The sequence below is a fragment of the Lygodium microphyllum genome, chromosome 2 (assembly GCF_053477565.2).
Source record: "Lygodium microphyllum isolate KBCC chromosome 2, Lygodium_microphyllum_v1.1.10, whole genome shotgun sequence".
NCBI lineage: Eukaryota > Viridiplantae > Streptophyta > Polypodiopsida > Schizaeales > Lygodiaceae > Lygodium > Lygodium microphyllum.
In genome coordinates, this window is record NC_141136.1 from 155859895 (window position 1) to 155882008 (window position 22114).

Sequence of the window (22114 nt, forward strand, 5' to 3'; positions counted from 1 at the left end):
CTCCATTTTCACCTTCACCTTCTTTTTCTACTCCTATTTCATATTTCACTAAAACAAGATAGAGGAGGACTTTAGGAAGTACTATCGCAACAAGTACGGTAATGTTTACACCCCTCCTACAAGCTTTGCTATCACATTCGTACCGGTTGGTGAGGCTAGCCATCTCTCCGATCATGGAGGACATACGGCATTTGGAGCGTCTAGCGATCCATCTTCATCATTTCCGCCAGGTCTCGTGTCAGGCTTGAACAACCCTTTTGAGTTGAATGAATCAAAACCCTTGCATGTTTCTTCTTTTGAGGTGTAGGATCCGGATGGCTTTGCATATATGTAAACTTTAATAGAGGGAGCTCACGAAGCAGACGGAATTCAAGTACATCTACAACTTCTGTTTCATTTGAGTATGTAACACACACTTCTCACTTCCCTCCCATCCCACCCTCTTCTACCTCCACCCTTGATCATCTCTCTTCATCAATTCAAAATCTCGGATTACACTCCACATCCGCTTCACACACACTAGGGGTTGGATCTTCCATCTCCACTCCTAGCACCTTCTCTTTCTCTACCCCATTCTCTACCTCTTTGCACCATGGTACTTCATTAGGAGGAATGCCACCCTTTAACCCAATGCCGCTTACCTTTCTATAAATGAGCACACCCATAGCACCTGGGACAGTTGTGATGGCCATCCCCCTCACTACCCCCAGATTCACCTCTCACATGACCACTCAGACACAGGGGATTCCATACTCGGCTTATGGTGCGTCATCCCACTTACCTTGGGTTACACCTACGCAAGGATTTCCATCTTCTGCTCCACGTGTTCCCATCCCACCTCCACCATGGGCTACTCATACGGCTACCATGCCTATGCCTAGTCAACCCATCCCTACCTATGGATCCACCTTACACACTACGCGAGTGCTTGGTGGGCACTTTGGGACCCATTCCCAAGTGCACTCCACTCCCCCATCTTACCCCCATTACACTTTTTCACACTACCCATCTTCGAGCACTACCACTCCTATTGCAACGGCTAAGAATGCCTTCACGGATAAGACTCGTTTTAGCAGGTCGAATTTCATGCAACAAGTGCTTAAGTCTCAGGGCCTTTGGGACCTCATCATTGGTCCAGAGTCTATGTCGAACCCTCAATTAGCTCACCCTAACTACATCCGTCAATGGAGAGCCCGCAATGCCACAGCCAATGTTGAGCTGATGCAGGATTTCTTCCTGAGTTTCACTCTCAGTTACAGCACTTCCTGATCGTGTCAGAGTGTTGGAGTCATCTTCTCAACTGCTATGCAGCCTGAGATTGTACTCGATGCATAAATCTGGACTTTGAGCTTCAAGAGTTCTGTATTAAAAAAAAGGGGATGATTTGAAAGTCAAGCTGGCTGAATATCGGCGGTTACTCGCTGAGTTCATCACTATTGGCTCTCCAAATTCAAATGACAATCACGTTACGTTCTTCTTGAATAAGTAACCCGAAAAATACTTCAATTTCATTCAGCACATCATCTCACAGCCCTGATAACCAACCTTCTATGAGTTTGGTGCCAGCTCTTGCATTACACAAGGCTCCATGATCAACTCCACAAGAAATCCTCATCACAGCCTTATTCAGAACAGAGGGGGTTGGTTGCCTCTTCTTTGGGAGGGAAAACCAACAGTGGCAAGAACTCGCAAGATGCAAAGGCAAGCCAATCAAAGGGTGACTCCTCTTCCTCAGATGGAACCAAAGAATCTAGATCTATCTGACACCAACTCCCTAATTAAAACTAATTTTGCACACAGTGCCAAAGAGCACACCATGTGGATGAGGAGTATCACTCCAAGGCCCAAGGTCTTCCACCTAAAAAGCCTCAGCAGACACCTGCGACTGCACAATCCAGGGGGCTACACGTCCCGCTTCTACTTCATCTGCTCCTTCAGCACCCGTTGTTGCTACTTGACATGTGGCCTAAGCACAGCCTCAGCAAACAGTCTCTTTCACTACCCTTGAGGGACTGGCTGATTGGTCTACAAGTCCCAATCCCGTTGCATTTCATGCACCCATCTCACCTTCCTCTCCACCTCGTCAAGCATTCCCTTGGCAAAGCCTTGCTACTAGATGTACGCGATGGTAGACACCTTAGACTAGCATGTCTCTAGGTCCTTTAGGATCCCTAGGTCAATCTAGCATCCATTTTTCACACTCTTAGAGCCAGGCCCATAGGATTCATTGTCCTTAGCTTTTCCATTCTTAAGTCTTTTGTTGCATTTACTCACGGACATACACATTCATTGCATTGTCTTTTCAATTAGATTTTCTCTCTGTTATGTTTTGCTTTGAAGCATCTCACCATTAACCTCTGTGTTTGCAAATTCTTATCTCTTTTGCAGGGTTTTATCTTTCAATGTAGGGCTAACTTGCAGATTTCTTTGGTCCTACCTGGGCTAGAGGCGTGGGGATGCGCATCGTTCCTTTCATGGTTTCATCATCCTAGGAGTGCTTGCTCTTCTTCCAACATGGAGGTCTCCCCTCCCGAGGCAAATCGTGCAACATCTCTCTCGATACTATCATGGTGGTAAGTTCTACCCTGCTCTTCCAGCAAGGTGCTTCATCCACTTCATCTTCATCATCTTCCATTCCTTATGGTTCTCGGTACCATACGAAGCCTGACATCAGGCTCCTCTTCCTTCTTCGGCATCTACATCTAGGTTGAGAGGGGATTCCTACCCTTCTTGGTATTCTACAGGCTTCAACACTTTGTCTTCGACATCGGCTTCTCCCCCCCTGTTGTACATTTCCCCTTTGCATTGCATGATTTCATCATCTTTGTACTAGGGCGCTTGGACAAGTGAACCATTTTCCCACGAGGGACACTGTCCAAGTGACACCTGCTACATGAGCATTCTTTAGCATGTAGCATACTTTGCATCTCATTGTGCAAAGCACCACTTGAGCAGATCCTAAGCTATTTCCACGGGCGGCTGTTGACACCACACCACCATCCTTCCTCATCATATTTTTCCTCGTCATCGACACCCTTGAGTGGATGGGTAAGCTTGTACTATTTTGTGATGTGTTGGGTGCACCCTCTCTACTCCCGTCTTCTGGATCACTGTTACTCAATCCGCCATATCCCATAAAATTTAACTCTCACTTTTTTAAAAAAATTAATGTTCAATGTGGTTCCATCTGTCTTTGTAGGACTTGGTAGGCCACTGGGCAACTGACGTGCACCCTTGGTCCGATGCCCTATCCTCTCTGGGGTGACTACTTGGACTCACTTGGTGAGATAGCCATCGCCTCTGTAGTCTTGGTCGGCCACTAGGCAATCGATGTATACCCTTTGTCCTATGCCCTAGCTGCTTTAGGGTGGGATGCCTTGGGTTAAGTAAAAAATCAAAGTGACTAGCCTAACCTTATGGCTCCATTTTGGGCCTGAGAGGGGGTATTGAGCTAAAACACGCTTTCCAGCTGATTAGCATTCTTAAAACAGCCCCAAAACACACTTACTTAATTAAAAACCCTAAAAAGGGGGGTAGTCCGAGAGAGTTTCAGTGGTCCCCCAAAAACCCTAATTCTATGGGGCACCCTTCAATATCTATAAATAGACAGGCTGCCCCCATTCAGCCTTATTCCCATTTGTGCAGGTTTCACACTCTTAAGTGCAGATTTCAGCCATCAGTCTACCTCTATGTGGCTGTCCAGCCTTCAAGTCTGCTGCCACCTCTCCATCAGCCCTTGCAATGCCCTAGTGCCTTCCTCCAAGCTATCGCCCACTGTTTGGCGCCTTCCTCCAAGCTGCGTTTGGCATCCTCCAGCCATCGCCAGCATCTTCATCACCTTCTGTAGTTGTCGCCTCTATCTCCAGCAGCCTCTAGTGTCAGTGTTTTGCAGATTCCTCTCTCTTCACAGTTCGACTGGTGGTCACACACTTTGGATCCATCTCCAGTGGACGTCACTCTCTAACACACTACTCTACCCTTGAGTATCCATACACTCTTACATTCATTTGCGGTATTCATTCACTTCAAAGTTGTGTTCTTCTTTCCCTTCTTTTGTTTGTGTTTGAGTTTTGAGTTTTGCTTTCTATGTTTGTGTCTGTCTCTTCGTGTTTCTATCGTGGTCGTACACTCTGTGTTCCCTTAGTGCAAACGCTAGCAGCTTTCTTCACACCAAGATGATCAAAAGTATTATTTACTTGATCACTTGTGGCTCAGAGATGTGGATGGTCTAGGGACTTGGACTTTAGCCTAGATGATTTTAGCAAAGGCTGATACAAATAAAGGTTACAAGATTTCATGACATGACTTCAGAGAATTACAAAAGAGAATGCACACTTTTTAAAGGTTGAAACATCAGAAGGAGCCTTCTTAGCTCCCTTGTTCTTCTTCAAGGTTATGGAAAGGGCTTCATGAAGCTTTTCTTCTTTTGGTTCCGCTTGTCTTCTTTCCTTATTCATCACTCTCTTGAACTATCTTCATAAGAAGTGCCTTTTGGGCTCTCTTCCTGTCAAAGCGTTCTATCTCCTAGTGGCCAGGTTTGTCACAAAAGTCACACATAATGGGCTCATTGTGATTGACCTTATTCTTCCCTTTGAACTTGGATTCAGTGTCGAGAGCCTTGTGCTTTGGAATTGCATTGATCTCTTGCTTGAACTTCAGTCTTTTTTCTTCTTCTAGAAGAGAGGCTTCAACTTCAACTAGCCCACAAGAGGACATGTTGATAGGAGCAGTTACCACATGATCATCCTCTTCAAGCAGGGCTTTAAGTAAGACACCAATGCCGATGTCTTCTTTAACTTTTAAGTTCAATTCCTACAAGTTGAGCTAACAATCCTTTCATGTGATTCAAAAGAGATGCAAGAGAAGACTCAAATTTCATTTCTAAACGAAAGAATTCAATCAGTAAACCAAACTTCAAACTCTTGGATTGAGCTCCAACCGACTTGTTGAGTTGATCCCAAGTATCTTTTACACTATCACATCCATCCAAATGATAAATGTAAATATCATCTAGCTCCAACTTGATAATGGCTTGGGCTTTGTCGTCTCTTACTTTCCAGGCAGCTACTTGAGTTGCTTTCCATGGCTTTTTCTCTTTTCCATTCACAATTGATCCCTCCGCCCTTATCTGCCATGTGTGAAATGCATATCCTTTGAACTTAGTAGTTCCCCCTTCTCCAGTAGAAGCCATGTTTGCAGATTTGAGAAATGGTTGAGAAACTGAGAAAAATATTGTAAGTTAATTTCTTTCATGATGCTGTGTTGAAAATAGTAGCCATAGAAGAGAAGAGTATGAGCAGCAATACTGCAGAGAACAATGGCATGCTCTTCACTGAGAAGTTACATCACAGAAGTATCTAAATACATTAAAGCAGCCTCAGTTTAACTGAGAAGCATCCATGGGCGGTTGAATGAGTAGACAATACGTTAGATCATCAATGTATGTAACAGCAGCTCAACAGTGAGAAAAAAACACCCCATAGCAGTAATACATCTCAGATCTGTAGAGATCCTGGTTATGGTAGCTCACCAAAGATCAGAACAGATCTATTAGAGAAATAAATCACAATCATGTCAGAGGCCAGCATTAACTCCATCTCATTGGAGATGAAACCAGCAGTAATAAGGAGATGAGTATTCAACTCAAATGAAGGACTATTTTGGCTCAAGGAAGGTCGTGATGAAGCTGTGTCTTATTTCAGCTTGCTCTTTTTACTACATCTGGTGGTAGACTTTCTCCATGGTTGGACAGTAAAGAGCAGGAAGAATGGTGCCTCCTCAGTAGCTACAAGAGACCAGTTTTCAGCTTGTTCAGTAGCTCTTCAGTAGGGGCTGTGAACCAGCATGATAGTAGCTCATCAATGGAGAGGGTTGCAGATGAGAATGACGGTGAGCATCAAGCCATTTCAGCAGCAGATGTAGATGCACCACAGGGCATCTCCTCTTCAATCTCAATGCCATGATAATAGCCATATCCTTTGAGAGAAGGTCTCCAAAGGTCCATACCTCACGATGATCTAAGATACCATGCTGAAATATTCAAAAGAGGAATGAGAGGGAAAGAGACTACACAAGTACAATGGGCCAAAGTGAAAGTATAATGCAAAAAGACTTGCTTATTCATGTAGAAAGGGTGCCTTTATATAGGCTTACACACAGGTGGTTTAGGGTAGTGGTTTTGGTAGGTGCCTTTCTACTAGTGGTTTCTAGGTAGATAAGGTTGGTGGCTAAAGGTAGATTCATACAGTGTAGTGGGTGTAGGGAGACTCTCCCTTTATTGATAGATACAAAGCATAAGACAAACCAATTAACCTAGGCAATGTGACCCTTGTGCAATCCCCCAAATACATATCATGTGTTTGTGATTTTATCAACATGAGGTACAGGATAGGGTCAACATCATGTCCCTAGATCTGGAGGCATGATACATGTGGATCAGAGTGGAGGTATCACAAGATTGGATGCTATATATTGCCCACTATTACTTCCCTGCACAGAGCGGGGTGAGAGTCAGAGAGCTGAGGAGATCAAAGAGCAAGCTGACCATGGAGACTAGGGTACCAAACACAAAGGCTACACCTTAGAGAGATGAGGGAGATCCACCGATGCCACGACCAGTATCTATCAAAGATGGGAGATCGGACTAGATGCTATCCCTACACCAGCATCCCAAGGGTATATGACATACTCTAACTCCCGATCCCCACTAGATGGAGGTAGCAAATGATAGATCCATAGATTCCCCCACTCTCTCTCTCCTGTACTCACAATACCTATATTGTATACCTTTGTAGTGTCTATTGGCATTGTATATCACCGCCATCATAGATCACATCTTGCCATCACAAATAAGAATTAGCATTAATTAATTAATTAATTAATGCAAATTCCCTAGTGTCACCACTGACACTAATACCTAATTAAATGTTCAACACCACATACTACCTAGTACCTATCAAGCATAACTTATTACAACTTCGCCAATGTCATCCCCACTGATCACCAAGGTTACTAAGGTCTCATTGTCACTTAACTAACTTTCATTTCACATGTGTAGCTCATATATGCACAACTTAATAATGCCAAAGGTAAGCATAAAAATACACATCCTCATGTCAACATTCATATCACCAACATGGCAACAATCATATAATGATTGCCACAATGAGAATCTAAAATAGACATAAGGCTGAAATGCCCAATTGTCCATAAAAGCATGGTTCCTATGAGTCCAAAGAGTCCATAGAACCAATATCTGACCTAATGACAGAAGAGGGAGTAATGAGACATCCCTCTAAAAACCTTCTGAACAACCTGAATAATTTTCCAAACTCTAGGGAGTTTATACTTGGACACATTCCTGCCACAAATAGATCAGACTCCAAAGTATGTAGAATGAGAAATCCACAAGGTGCATCCAAAAGTATGCACATGTTCTCTTGATTAGCAAAAGTATGATAAAACTCTACTAATGGTACTACAATGAAGTGGATGAAATTAAATCTCTCTGAAATGAAGCCCAAGTTCATTGCAGTTGAGTGCAATGACTCAAAAATCCACTTTAAGCATCTCACTTTGGTTATCAATGATAACCTACATAACAAATTATTGAAGCTGCAAACTTGGAATCTAGCACAAGTAGAAGAGTTCCTAAACAGCTAAAACCATAGTCAATTCAACAGTTTTCTTCCAAACAAGACAAGTGAAAAATCCACTTACTCTTGATATGTTTCTTTATGATCTGGAAGGCCTGAAGCAGCAGCATCAAACACCACCACCACCTTTGTGCCTATGAAAAGCTTAAAAATAGCATGCATCCATAAGCACAAAGCTTTATGAGCACTCAATTAACAGCCAGACAAATAAATGCAAGTAAAGAAATACCTTATGCAAGCTAAAATTAACACTAGGAAATAAACACCTCGACTGGAGCAATTCCTTTTTACATAAATAAACCAACACTGAGGATGCAACAAGATTGCCTGGAATAAGTCTGTAAGCAGTAATAGATATGAAAGCAATATGGTGGCACACTGATTCACTTCATAACTGTATGAGAAGGATAGCATGTGTAAAGCACATATCTTGTGTATACTGCACCCTCAATGTAAGCATCATGACTTCTGACATTGTATAGCATTAATTCACAATAACAAATCCTGGCAAATAAACTTGAACCGGGGTAGAGTGAATACATTGCCATTGGCCAACCTAAGCTGTTCATTGACAAGCTTGATTAATAAAGGCAATGCTCTATAAAAATGTGCGTTACAAAATGACCTTAAATCATACAAAGAATATATATTACAGTATCTATGACAGAGGAGCTCTTGTAAAGGTAACTGATAAGACTAAGACATACATGTCTTGCAATCTTTTGAGACTAGCTTTTCTGCAACAGCGTTTAAATTTAGACCTTCTCCTTTCTGTTTTACATATTCCATGTTGATCAAATGGATAATGAAATCACATCTGCTTTTTTGCATGCTACACAAGCACTGCTTTGATCTATCACATATAAATTACAGAAGCACTGCTTTGATCTATCATGTAGATATTACAGAAGACTCACTTCTTATTGCACTGAATCCCACCAACTCATCCAACAAGATTTGACGAGCAGCATCAAGACGTCCTTTCTTAAACAATTTCTTCAGTTTAGGCCAGTACCCACACATATTATAGCCATCCACCAGCAGCACGGGTCTTGCCATCTCAAATTCTAGAAAAGATTTCTGAAATCTGCAGGCAGACAAAGATGTCTGACACTCCATAATACTCAAGTTACGGCATCATAATGAAAAGCCCATTCTCAAGTTTAAATAGTTAAAGTGTTCCACAATAGACTCTGCCAAACTCCATACTTGTCATAATCTGTCCAATCTTCTTCCTCAACAGTAGGTGTATCAATTTTTTCCACTTTTCTTCTACGATAACTAGTTGCTGGTTTTGCTCCTGATTTATTTTCCTGAAGACAATAAATTTGGTAAGTAAAGTTAACAGCAAGCAGCTCTACATGTGTATGTGCATGAACATCCAGGATACATGCGTGCAGCTAAAATGGACATACCTTTATCCTCTTTAAAAATTGAAGGCTCATCTTGACATTAGAAGTTATCCTAGGTGGATCAAGCTTCAGTTTCTGAATATACAACAAATCCATAATGTCAAAGGCATGATAAGAAAAATAATCCCAACATCTCACTCAGAACATATAATGTCAAGATGCAAAAAACAAAAAGAAACAATCTCAAGCTTCAGTTCTGGATGCAAAACAACTCCATGATTCAAGAATATGTAGCAAACTTTGTGTATGTCTTCATATCACTTAAATTCATAAAAGATCCCACGTTTTCAACACTTTACAGATCGGCCACTAGCAGGGTTCTCATTGGTGGCAGGAGGGGGGAGGAGTTTCAGCTAGAGAGATCTGTCCAGCAAGGCTGCCCTCTTGCCTCATTTTTGTTCCTACTCTTTGGGGAGGTGACGTCCTATTTCCTCCACTCACGAGTGAGCGGGTTACGTGGCCTACAGCTTCCAGTGAGGGAGGAGACTGAGCTGCTCGACTCACAGTATGCAGATGATACCACTCTTTATGTAGAGGATGATGAGCTGATATTGGAGAGAGTGAGACTAGTTCTAGAGGTATTTTGCACTGCAGCTGGAGCGAAAATCAACTGGCAAAAGTCGGCTGGTTTTCTTACAAATCCAAACTCTAGCACAAAGTGGGGTATCCACCTGGGGTTCAGATGGGTGAGCAGGGGACAAACCTTTCAATATCTAGGGTTCCAAGTGGGGTTCGACATCACTCCTCCTGCCCAGCAGTTTCTTCTAGGTTCTCGACTCTATTAGGCGGAAGCTAACCTACTTGAGCGGTGGTGGTCAACCAGGTCCTCCTAGCGACGGTTTGGTACATCGCCTCTTATTGGTGTTTCTCCTCGTCTTGTGTGGTTCAGCTTCGCCACCTTGTGCGGAATTTTCTCTGGGCTAGCTCATACGGTTCCAAGGACTCCCGAGCCAAGGTGGCGTGGACAACCATCATTCGGCATCGGTCTCAGGGAGGGCTTGGGATCATTGACCCAAAGTTCCAGAGCTTGACCCTTTTGGGCAAGCTAGTGGTCGGTGGTCTCACACCAGGTGGGCAGAAATGGAAGATCCTTTTGCAGGAGGGTCTCCAGGAGTGTACACCAAGGCTTGGCAAGGGTTGGAGGCCATCCTTGAGATGAATCTTCATGACTGCCCAAATCACGCCACCCAGATCTTCCTTCCTCCGCAATTTACTTCGAGTGTGGCAGGGCCTTCGCAAGGCCCTAGTTCAGAGGCCCCCAGGATGCCAAGAGGAGATAGACTGCCAACCAGTGGTCTGGAACCACCAGGTCAGAGATTGGGATGGGATACAAATAGATGAGCAATCCCACATCCAGTGGGCTGGCTGGGAGGCTGGCCTTGCTCGTACTATCAAGAAGTGGAGGGAGATGTATAGGATGACGGATCAAGAGGTATTGCAGCGGGCATCAAGATGTCAGCGAGGTGCTGAGCTGAGGAGGAGGGAGATTGACTTAGCAATCCCTCAGGAGTGGCTAGATCCCACGATCCAAGAGCCGGTGGAGCCTAGGGAGGTGTGGGCTGCTAGATTCTCACCGGCAGGTATCCCCTTATATAGGTGGCAAGTAGAGTGGGTGGTGCCCCTTGCAGGACTTTCTTTACCGCGCAGGATGGGGGGCGTCTGGCTCTTGACAAAGGATAGCAAGATGAGGAGATTGATGTCCTTTCCTGGAGGAGGATCCATGTGGTCGAACTCCAAGGTAAGACCTAGCAATTGGACTCTTATGTGCCCTGGGAGGAGTTTCGGGAGTGGCACCTTTGGATATGAGAGTTTAGGCCACTTGATGAGTTGGAGTAGAATCCTGGAGAGTGGGTATGGCCGGCCACTGCAGTCGCCAAGAAGCCTAAGGTTCCTAGAGTACACAACCAAGATTGATAGACATGTACTGATGCAGGAAGACATGGATTGGGCACCTTCGCGTGGCAAATATTGGGCGGAGCATAGCATCACAGATGCCTTCCATCGCACCTTCTGGTGTCGCCAATGGGATAGCTGGAGGCCAAGGAGGGTTTCATATTTCCTTTGGCTTTTGGCATATAGGGGTCTGGCTATTGGGAGTTGATTGGCCTAGATGCAACAAGATGGAGGTTGTAAGTGCTGCACACAACAGCACTTGGAAACTCCAAAGCACTGCCTGTGGTCTTGCGAAGCGGCACAGCTCGTGTGGAGAGGAGCCTGTCGTATTCTCCATCATGTGGCACCTAGCCTTGGATGTATCTCGTGGGGGGCTTTTTGCTGGCAAGCAATCAGCTAGGGCCGTCACCTCTTGTATGAGGCTAGGATGTAGGCGATTTTTCTCATCAAGGCTGGGTCTTGTGCAATGGTCGGCTTGGAGGCTTTACCCATCCGCCAAGTATTGGAGCCTAGAGCAGAGCGCTCAGAGATATGGGAGACCATAAGTAGTCTTACACAATGGCACATTTAGAAGGCACACTGTCACGTGGTTTTTGGCGGGGACTGCCTTTCAATATATGTGACTTTGGCAGAGCTTTGGACTCCATCATCCACTCCCTCTGCGGCCGGGGGAACCAGGTGTAGGGCAAGTCTTGAGCCCGTCAGGAACTCTGTTTTCACTTTCTGCGCACTTAGGGCAGCCATTGTTGAGAAACCCTTCACCCGCAATTTGCGTTTTTGCATTTCTGCTTTTTGCGTTTAGGGTTTGCAGCCCCAAAAAGGGGCGCCACCCTAGACTGACTGTGGCTATTTATAGACCACTCTCTCATTCATTCCTCACGGCTAATTCATTCACTCCGTCACCTCTTCTCTCCAGCCTCTCCACTACCCTCACACCCCCTCAGGAGGACATTGCGGTTCGTGGTTCGTGGCTGTCTTCATCATCTTCCTTGTGCTACAGCACCCTTGTTCCCTTGTATCACATTCACTCCATGATTCAGATCTTCATCATTCCATTCATCAAAGTTTCTTCTCTCCTCTTCTCTTCTTCATGTTTGCCGAGTTCAATCCATGTTCCTCCCCGCAAACCCTACTATCTCGCTAGTACGTCATCTTCTGACATGGTATCAAAACTGGATCTGCTCAAACTACGGCAAAGATCCTCCACTCTAGTGGAAGCAAAGACCAATGCCGGGTTCGGCATCCACTTATCTTCTTCTTCTACTGCATCAAAATCTCATTTTTGCAAGTTTCACGTGTTTTCAACTTGCTTCCCACACCCCTTTCACGGAGGACATCGTAGTCTCCCTTGCTGTCATCTACAGTCTGGCGCCTATTTCCAGCCTTCCACCCACAGTTTGCAGATGCTTACAGCAGAGCAACTGTTGCTGATCACTCTCCATTTAGAAAACAATCTCGTTTTTGCAGATTTCAGATATTTCAGCTTGCTGCCCACACCCTGGAGACGGAGGATATCACGGTCCAAGCTGGCCATTACTGTCTACAACAGTCTGGCGCTTGTTTCCAGCCTATCACACACTGTTCAGAGCTGATTTTAGCATGTTGACTGCTACTACTGGTTTTTTCCTGCGTTTTTAGTCTTCCTTGGCTGCGTTTTCCCACAGAGATCCTCCTCATCAAAGAAGACAAAGACCGGTGGCAAGTGGCATCAACATTTGATTTCTCTATCATTTCCACTGCGCATTGGGAGATATCCTTTTTCTCCCTCCCACCCTCCCTTATCCAATTTACCACTCCGGTACCATGGCATCTCCCCCGACAGATTGCCCTTTACTGGGTGTTCCTACTGCAGCACAAATGGTCATTTCGCCGAAGACTGTCGACATCGACCTTTGCTCCCCACTCCTCCGGAGTATATGCGTCTTCCACCAGGTACTCCCTTGTGCCACCTCTCCTTTTTGGGCCATAGAGATCGTTCTACATCGGCTATCAAAGTATTATGCTCAAGGCAATAACCCGCACCCAACGTGCGCTAAGTCCTTTCAAGCACACGGAGGCTTCAAGACCTTACGAGGCGATAAGCCCTCCTGGAGACCACCCCACTGCGCAGAGGTTTCCCCCCACCCACTTCTGGGTACACTGGCTTCCACGGCCCACATCTCCTCCATAGTCCACTCTCTTGAGAGGTCATAATTATTTCCCACCCTTGGCTCATCCTGAGCCCACATCTCCTCCATAGTCCACTCTCTTGAGAGGTCATAATTATTTCCCACCCTTGGCTCATCCTGAGCCTCCTTCTTCTCCACCCTCTTCCACTCAAGTTCAAGAGGCCACTTCTGGGTGCTTTCCGGCTTCTTCTTCCAAGACCCAAATACCTTCTTCGGCACAACTGGCGGCACTTCCTTTTCGTCATTAGATGCTTCGCAGCCCGTGAGCCATGAGTGATTGGATTCCCTTTCATGAGTGCCATGAAGTTCTTCACACACCACCTTTCACTTTCGAGGAGTGGCTCTCCTTTGAGCAGTCATTTCCTCTACTCATACCCAAGATCTAGAGGACCTACTTAGATCAGGGCCCTAAGAAAAATTCTTTATGATAGGCATGGTAAGAATAGAATGTTAAGTTTAGGATTAAGCATCTCCAGTATTCATATGTTATTAAAGTTATGTTGTCTAATTGTCTATAATAGAATGTTACTTAGATCAGGGCCCTTGAATCTTCAACAGCAGTGACTTGGTGACTAGGCCTTTGTATTCCTTCCAGCACGGAGTCACGGAGCTAGTGGCTTCTCTCCGGAGGTTTAATTTCGGGTTCTACAGCTCATCCAGTCTCCTGACTATATTCAAAGGTCTCCTTTCAAGTGGTATTCTCATATTACAAGATGTATCTTCTTTATCCCTTAGTCAGCATGGAGACACCTCCCGAGATCCAGTACGGACATATCCTTATGGTTCTCAACACCACACAAAGTTCAACATTCCTCCTATGCATTGCATGTTTTCATCATCTTTGTACTAGGGTGATTGGGCAAGTGAACAATTTTCCCACAAGGGACACTATCCGAGTGGCACCTGCTGCATTAGCATTCTTCAGCATGTAGCATTGCATCTCCACCTCACTCTTCTCTTGTTTCCCTTTTTGGGCCTGAGTTGGGGTGTTGTGAAACCCTTCACCCGCAGTTTGCGTTTTTGCATTTCTGCATTTTGTGTTTAGGATTTGTAGCCCCAAAAAGAGGCACCACCCTAGACTGACTGTGCCTATTTATAGGCCACTCTCTCATTCATTCCTCACGGCTAATTCATTCAGTTCGTCACCTCTTCTCTCCAGCTTCTCCAATACCCTTACACCCCCTCAGGAGGACATTGCGGTTCGTGGTTCGTGGCTATCTTTATCATCTTCCTTGTGCTACAGCACCCTTGTTCCCTTGTATCACATTCACTCCATGATTCAGATCTTCATCATTCCATTCATCACAGTTCTTCTCTCTTCTCCATGTTTGCCGAGTTCAATCCGTGCTCCTCCCTGCAAACCCTACTATCTCGCTGGTAAGTCACCTTCTGGTACGTCATCTTTTAATAGTCATGACTTGTTTTTCATGATGTAGGCGGGCAGCCCCAGATGACGATACACCCCCCCTCCATGGCTTCTTGCCCCCATCCCCCCTAGACCGCCTTGAGAAGCTTGTATACATGATGGATTTGTGATTTGCATCAGCTACAACTATTCTGTTGAGCATGTGCACTTCGTTGTATTCAGCCTTCTGAGTAATATAATTACCCACACTTTACTTGCAAATAAAAATAAAAAGATCCCACACACTAACATGAATGTTACAGGGTTATAAAATTATGGAGCGGCCAAGCCACTTGCAAATTTTAAGCACCATTAACAACAACTTCGACCCACCATCACAAGCCACAATAGTGGGTTGAAATCACCTGTTCATGACCAGCCATAGACATCAGTGATAGCACGTCCCCATTGTTGGGAAAGCAGCAATGTTTACCCTTACAAGAATCACCACTACCAGGTTTGACATAACCTGCATTACCGCAGTCTACAAAGTTGCTCTGAGTTACCCAAGCCTTAATAGCTCACCCCCTGTTTGCCATGTCATGAGTTGGTCAAGCCCTGATAGTTCACCTCCATTGCTATGTACCACTGAAATGTGCCCTGCCTTTGACATGGCACTCTTGATTGACATGTGTCAAGAGCTCATCAAATTATTCACTGAACATATGGCCTCCTTAGAGCCTTGATAAACTGTCTATGAAGGGACCTCATGCCATCACTACAGAGATCTGCTTCACCTCAGAAAATGCATGTGTTGAAACCATGCATGTGAGTTGGATTGCTGGTATACCACACTTAGGGTAGCAAAGGGCCATGAAGAGCCCACTTCTCACTTTGCTCCAATATTGCACCCAAGGCTTCAGTTACCTCTTTCCCTTCTTCCTTTCATGTAGTGCATCCCCAGTCATGTAGCATACTCAGGCTCTCAAATGTACATGGTACTTTGCACAGGCCTTCAGATTTCAGGTTTTTGGTTCATTCTGTAATTTCCAAAGGAGTTTTTAAGAGTGTCTAGCTACATTTGCCATGAAACCCAAAGTCCATTGTTTTTAACGTCTTCAACCTTTTCATAGGAGTTAGTGTGGAGGACACAATGAGATGCATAATGCAGTTCAAGGCTAGCGCAGGCTGTAAGCTCAGCCTCAGGGACTGGTGGATGCACTTTGCAAAGCAATGGCCATGGACTTCATCCAGAGCACCCTCTCAAGCTGCAGCCCACCAGGTCCCCTTCTAATAATAACTCTCTAGCATGTTCCTATGCCTCCCAAAGATGAGAGGAGCCAGAAAGACAACAAGGAGGGCATTCCTTCAGCTCTAGCAGAAGACAGGGTTTGTTTGAGGAGGTTCAATATCAAAAAGAGCAGCAATTATTTTCTACCTAGACAATCACGAGCACAGCTACAAGCTGGAAGAATGCCCTAAGAACCCCAGGGCCAAAATAGTATGGTCAACTCTGATGTTTCTGAAAAATTGAAAATACCCCTATGCCATCTTATTCATACCAACTGCCACGCTTTTCCTCATGATATGACATCACATGCTAATGACAATATGATTTCAATTTCCAATCAAGATAACAAAGATGCATAGATGGTAAGCAAATGAAACCAGCCTTCCTTCTCAGATAGGATGGTAAATAACCTGATTTAACACTAATTACAGCAAGCATGAAATTCACATAAACTGAAATCCAAATGTTACCGCTTAGTCATGGACAATGGATGCAGTATTGGCCCCAAAAATTGGCACCCGTTGCAGTATTTCTTAATCTTTTATTGTAAATTCAATGGAATACATTGAGATTCTCAAGATTGGCTGTCACTTTGATCCTTAGAAGACAAATTCTGCCCCAAACTTAATGTTGCCTGGCTGGTCTCTTGAAATTCTCTGAAACCCCCATATTTCAGCTTTTGAATTTCGAGTACTGGCACCCAATTTCTGAGCACTCTTCCAAAAATGGCTAGTAAACCCTAATTTCTGTTGTAAATTAGGCTTCAGCAGCAGAAATTCTTCAATTGCACCCTCTTGGGACTGGATTTGGCTGAGATCTTTTGAGGGAAGCTATGAATTGGCTGAAAGAATGGAGAGAGAGCCAAAAAGAGAGAAATTTCCGAGTTTCATCACCAAATTTGGCCGAAACTTGATGTTTCCCTGCTGTGAATGGCTGATTCACTACAGCCCACCATCAACAAGAGCCCCACATGCAGTTGCTTGCCCTTGTGGACCCCAAAATTGTTGCCACCTACCTATAGATGACCTACATGGGCTATCGCCTACCTCCAATGGCCTCTTGATCAGTCGAGGGCAACTCTTTAACAAGCTCCAATGGCTGGAAATTTGCAACAGCAACTCTCTCTCTTCCTCTCCCAACCTCCACCATGCTCGAATGAGGCTCCAACAGTCTCTAATAGCCTTTCTCTTACTTGCATGGGCAAGTTTTGCAAAGTGGCAGCCTTACAATTGTATTTTGTAGCAATTTTCAGTCCAATTAAATTACTTTTCATAATATTAACTCTAAAAATTAATTTAATCAATACTTCTTGCTCAAAAAATAATTGCACCAGCCAACAATTAAATTGGCTAGGCCAATTTTTCATCCAAGTATTCCTAAGCATTTATTAGCCCCCGCACTAGCATTAGTCAACTACTTCCTAATGTCACCAAATGGCTAATAAAATCTTCTAGGTCAAAATCTGACACTAGGTACCTGACTAACATAACTTATTACAACTTTTACTTTTGATACCCACTAACATCTCGAGATCCTTGGCCCATCATTGTGAAACAACTAACTTGCACCTCACACTTGCACATTTGATTAATAGCTTAATCAAATGCTAAGCCATGTATCAAAATTTTGTCCTCGCAACAGTGAACCTCCATGATAAAGTGCCTTCAAAGACTTCAGAGATTCTACAAGTTGGTTATTGAGCAAGGGTCAATTAATGCATACAACCAAATTTAACTATGGATGAGCACATTAAACTTTCTGAGTCAATGAAATTGGCCTGTACATCTAGTCTATAAGTAGTGAACATAAACTTACAGCACACACTATTCAATTCGACAAAGAAAATAAATGACACAAAGAACTTGAGAACTAGAGCGCTCTTACACAGTAGATGACACCAAATTGGCCCTCAAGGTGAGTTCCCTTTATCATATTTCTTTAATATTGAAAACGATGATGTCCAGTACATGAGGATCGAGACAAAATGCTGGGTTGAGATATGCACAATGGGAGAGGGAGTGAAAGCAGAGTAGAGAGTGAAAAAGAGAGTGAGAGCATGACACTCAATGTGTGGGTACAATGACGAAGTGTACCACTTTTTGTTTTGTTAATATATATAAAGTACATGTGTAAGGGTGCATGCACACTCGAACAACGTAAAAGGCATGGTGACGCTTTATTCCCAACAACCTTCCACCTAAAGGTAACGTGCATGAAGGTAGAGAAAAGAATCAAGTAAGTCTATGTATGTACAAAGCTGAAATACGCATATATTACCCAAACCCCCATCCTCTAGCAGCAATGAGCAAACCGCTTTGCTTAAAGACCCTTCGCGAGAAGGTCTACAGGGTTATCATCTGTATGTACCTTGACGAGCTCAATGCTCTTGTTGTCAAGTACATCCCTAATAAAATGATACTTTACTTGTATGTGCTTTGTCTGTGCATGAAAAACAAGATCCCATGCTAGCATGATAGAGCACTTTAACTATCACAATGGAGGGTAGAAACCTCTCTAATGCTAAGCTCTCTCACCAAAGGTGAAAGCCATAAAGCCTCTTTGTATGCCTCAGTGGCAGCCACATACTCTGCCTCTATAGTAGACAATGCAACACACTTTTGCAACCTAGATAACCAAGAGACTGCTCCCCCTGTGAATGTGAACACATATCCTAAAGTAGACTTCTTGCAGTCAGGATGACCAACATAGTCTGCATTTGTGAAGCCAACAACAAATGATTTCTGCTTCCCAAAGCAGATGCACGAGTTCTTTGTGTCATTAAGGTATCTCATGATATCCACCATAGCATACATCAAGCTACCAACAACTGAAGTATAAGGAATCCTGGCCATCCCAGCATTTATATCATCAGATGTAGGGCTGTCATCTGCACTAAGTTTCACATATGGAGGCAACAATACACCAATGGCTTTCTCCCCCTCCATATTGAATGCTGCATAACCTTAGTAATATACTCTTGATGTGACAAATAGAGAAGAACCTGCGATCTATCCTTGAGTATACACATGCCAAGAATATGATTGGCCTCACCAAGATCCTTCATATCAAAGTTATTGTGTAGGCTTTGTTTCAAGGAGTCCAAGGCATGAATATCCCTATCTGCAATCAACATGTCATCCATATACAAAACTAAGAAAAGAAGGCTGTCATTTGCTGCCTTCTTTGTGTATAAGCAGTGATCAATTTGAGATCTATGGAATCCCTGAGATTACATAAATGTGTCAAATTTATAAAACCATTCTCGTAGTGCATGTTTCAGTCCATACAAACTCTTGTTGAGTTTACATACCATGTGCTCTTTCCCCTATGCAACAAAACCCTTAGCCTACTACGTATAGATCTCCTCATGCAGATCCCCATGTAAGAAGGCCGTTTTTACATCCATCTATATGAGTTCCATATCTTTAGATGCAACCAAGCCCAAAATGGTTCACTAAGTAGTCATTTCGACTACAAGAGAAAAAATTTCATCAAAATCAATTCCATGTTCTTACTTGTACCCTATAGCAACCAGTTGTGCCTTGTATCCTAGCAAAGAATCAAAAGTGACTTTCATTTTGTAAACCCATTTGTATGGTAGCACTTTCTGCCCTTTAGGCAAATGTAACAAATCCCAAGTGCCATTTTTTATGAGAGATTCCATCTCTGACAGCAAAGTCTTATGCCATTTCTCGCTGTCTTTTCTGTCCATTGCTTCCTTGAAGCATGACAACTCACCACAATCTGTCAATATGACATAATCAACCACATAATTGACACTAGGAACAGACCTATCTGGCTATCTTTGCATTCTAGTTGATCTACGGGCCCAATGATCAAGATTTGCTAGTTGTTCAGGTTGCAAATCTGCATTAACAGCTATTTTCACTATTATTCCTTGCATTTTTAGGGACATTTACAATGGTATTTGCTGATATCTAGCAGGCATCCTCTACTTTCCTATCGGTACATCTTCCTAAAATGCAACCCTTCTGACTTCCTTAATCTTTTCAGGTTGATTATACATGCAATCTTCCCGAAAGATAACATCATTGTTGCGTACAATTTTCCTTTTTTTACTCCATTTCACCCTCATCACCATATCCTAGGAAAATACATTTACAAACTTTGACTCAAGTTTATTGTGTTCTTCCTTGCGAATGTGCACAAATGCCTCACAGCCAAACACTCTTAAGTGAGCATACGAAGGTGGCTTGTCTAACCACGCTTCTTGAGAGACTCCCTCTCCCAAAGACCTATTGGTGACTAATTAATCAAGTGTACAGCTATCATAATAGCCTCTACCCAAAATCATGAGGTAAAGCAGTATGTGATAGTATTGTATTTGAATCCCTTTGTTGTCACAAAAGTGTTGAGAGGCTTTGGACACATGAGATACATGCCTCACATTACGCAAAATAAACACGAAGCCATGTTGAAATTCCAATTTTACATTGTCAATATCTACAATTTTACATGCATAGTTATCTCCCAAGTAAACAATACCACATGCACCACCATTGTAATTAAAAAAGCACTCATGATGTAGTGTAATATGAAAAGGCGCACCTGAATCAAGCATCCAAGTATGCATGCAATCATCAAAATCTGCAATCAATGCATGTGCACTCAAAGAAGAAGCAATAAGTACATCACTATCACTATCATTCTCATGAGTTACTACATTTACCTCCTCTATCTTCACACTTCTTTTCTTTGTATGTTGGTTGACCTTTTTCTCAACCTTGTTGTCTTCAATGTTTTTGATTTTGTCATTCTCTTTCTTCAATTGAAAATGGTCCCATTTGTACTGCCCTTTCTTGCCAGAATGATAATGCTCCACATTTTTGCCACGAGACTTGATGCGTGCTATTTTCAAAATTGTCCTTTTGCTGAAATCTGCCCCTAGTGCGCAATGCATTAGAAAACTTGTTTGCTGAATTATTTTGCTTGTTGAGTTCTTCCATCAACAAAGAACTCTCCACATCAAAATATAAAAGCTGAGCACTTGAGTTACTCAAAGCTATCCTAAAAGTATCCTAACTTTTAGGTAAAGTACATAGCAAGAAAATAGCCTTGAACTCATCATCAATGTGGAAATCCAAAGCAATCAGCTGACTGAAAATTGAGTTAAACTCGTTCAAACGTAAACACATAGCTGTACCTTCCTTCATACGAAGGTCCATCAACCTTTTCAGCCAATAAACCTTGCTAGCTACACTTTTCTGAGCCTACAATTCTTCGAGTCTTTGCCACATTGCATATGCAAAATTCAGCTTCTCAATGTTAAAGAGCAAGTTGTCTAATACTGAGAGCTTTATGGTAAGAGCGTGCAAGCTCATCCAAATCATCCCACTCTTCTTGTTCCATACCTCTGAGTCTTATTCCCTTCACTTCGATGGGCTTCACCTGTTTCTTCTACACCAAGACATTGTAGCACTGTTTTTGCCATATTGCAAAATTGTGCATGCCCTCAAGCTTCTTAATGTGCAGAAGGTTGTTGTTGTCACTGTTTCCAGCCATGATTTGCAGCACTAAATTGACTCAAAAGTCAGCAAATGCAAGCCCAAATGTCACACAAATGACAACGGTACACTGCAAGTACCAACCAGCAATGAAAATCAAGAATTTTCAAAATTTTCAAATCTGCAAATTGATTTCCACAATTAGAGAATGTCTGCTACTGCACTCCACAAGCAATTACAGCCACATTTATAGGTCAATGCGCTAATTCCATGTGAAATCCCCAAAATTCTGCCACAATTTCTGCTCCAAATGTATTCTCGGGCACAAATTTGACGATTTTGGTCAAAATCCCCAAATTTTCAAAAGGAAATCCCAAATTGCATCAATACATGTACCCAACTGCTACCACATTGATCACATTAAGTCTAAGAGCTCACTGTCTACTAAGACAAAGGGATACAACAAACCCAATAGCTCCATTCAAGCAATGCAAATTCCTTACAGAAGTATCCCTCTCTTGTCTCAAAGTTAGCCAAAGAAAGTCTTAAACTGCTTTCTCTATAGCATAAGTACATCGATATTCTGCAGCTATAAACCTTAACTGTTAAAGAATCCATCCCATTCAGCTATCAAACTCAACATAGCATATGATTTTCCTACTAAGAGTCCAAACACACCAAGCTGCCACAACGAGAGATTCACCTATTCCAATATCAGTTGTGTATCATCCTCAAAGCTCACACCTACAATCAACAAATCAAGTGCACAAAAACAACCAACCAACATATGCAAAAGCCCTCAATATAGGTTCATGACTAAAGCTGTAGCCAACTGCAATAGTTCACGTTGTTAGCAGAGTAGTTAGCAAAGTATTTGTCAGCTCA

The 22114-nt window shown here is 43.2% G+C and overlaps 1 protein-coding gene across 6 annotated transcripts in view; it reads right to left on the bottom strand.

The window, feature by feature from the left end:
* LOC148040510 (yacP-like NYN domain protein) overlaps nucleotides 1-22114 on the bottom strand; it is a 141071-nt gene that overhangs the window by 70485 nt on the left and 48472 nt on the right. For all 6 annotated transcript variants that reach the window (XM_087700124.1, XM_087700102.1, XM_087700095.1 and 3 more), the window contains exons 2-5: nucleotides 9071-9142; nucleotides 8865-8968; nucleotides 8573-8742; nucleotides 7720-7789 (exon numbers count right to left, since the gene is read on the bottom strand). In XM_087700124.1, coding sequence (XP_087556250.1) covers nucleotides 7720-7789; nucleotides 8573-8742; nucleotides 8865-8968; nucleotides 9071-9142 — 416 coding nt within the window. The remainder of the gene's footprint in view (nucleotides 1-7719; nucleotides 7790-8572; nucleotides 8743-8864; nucleotides 8969-9070; nucleotides 9143-22114) is intronic.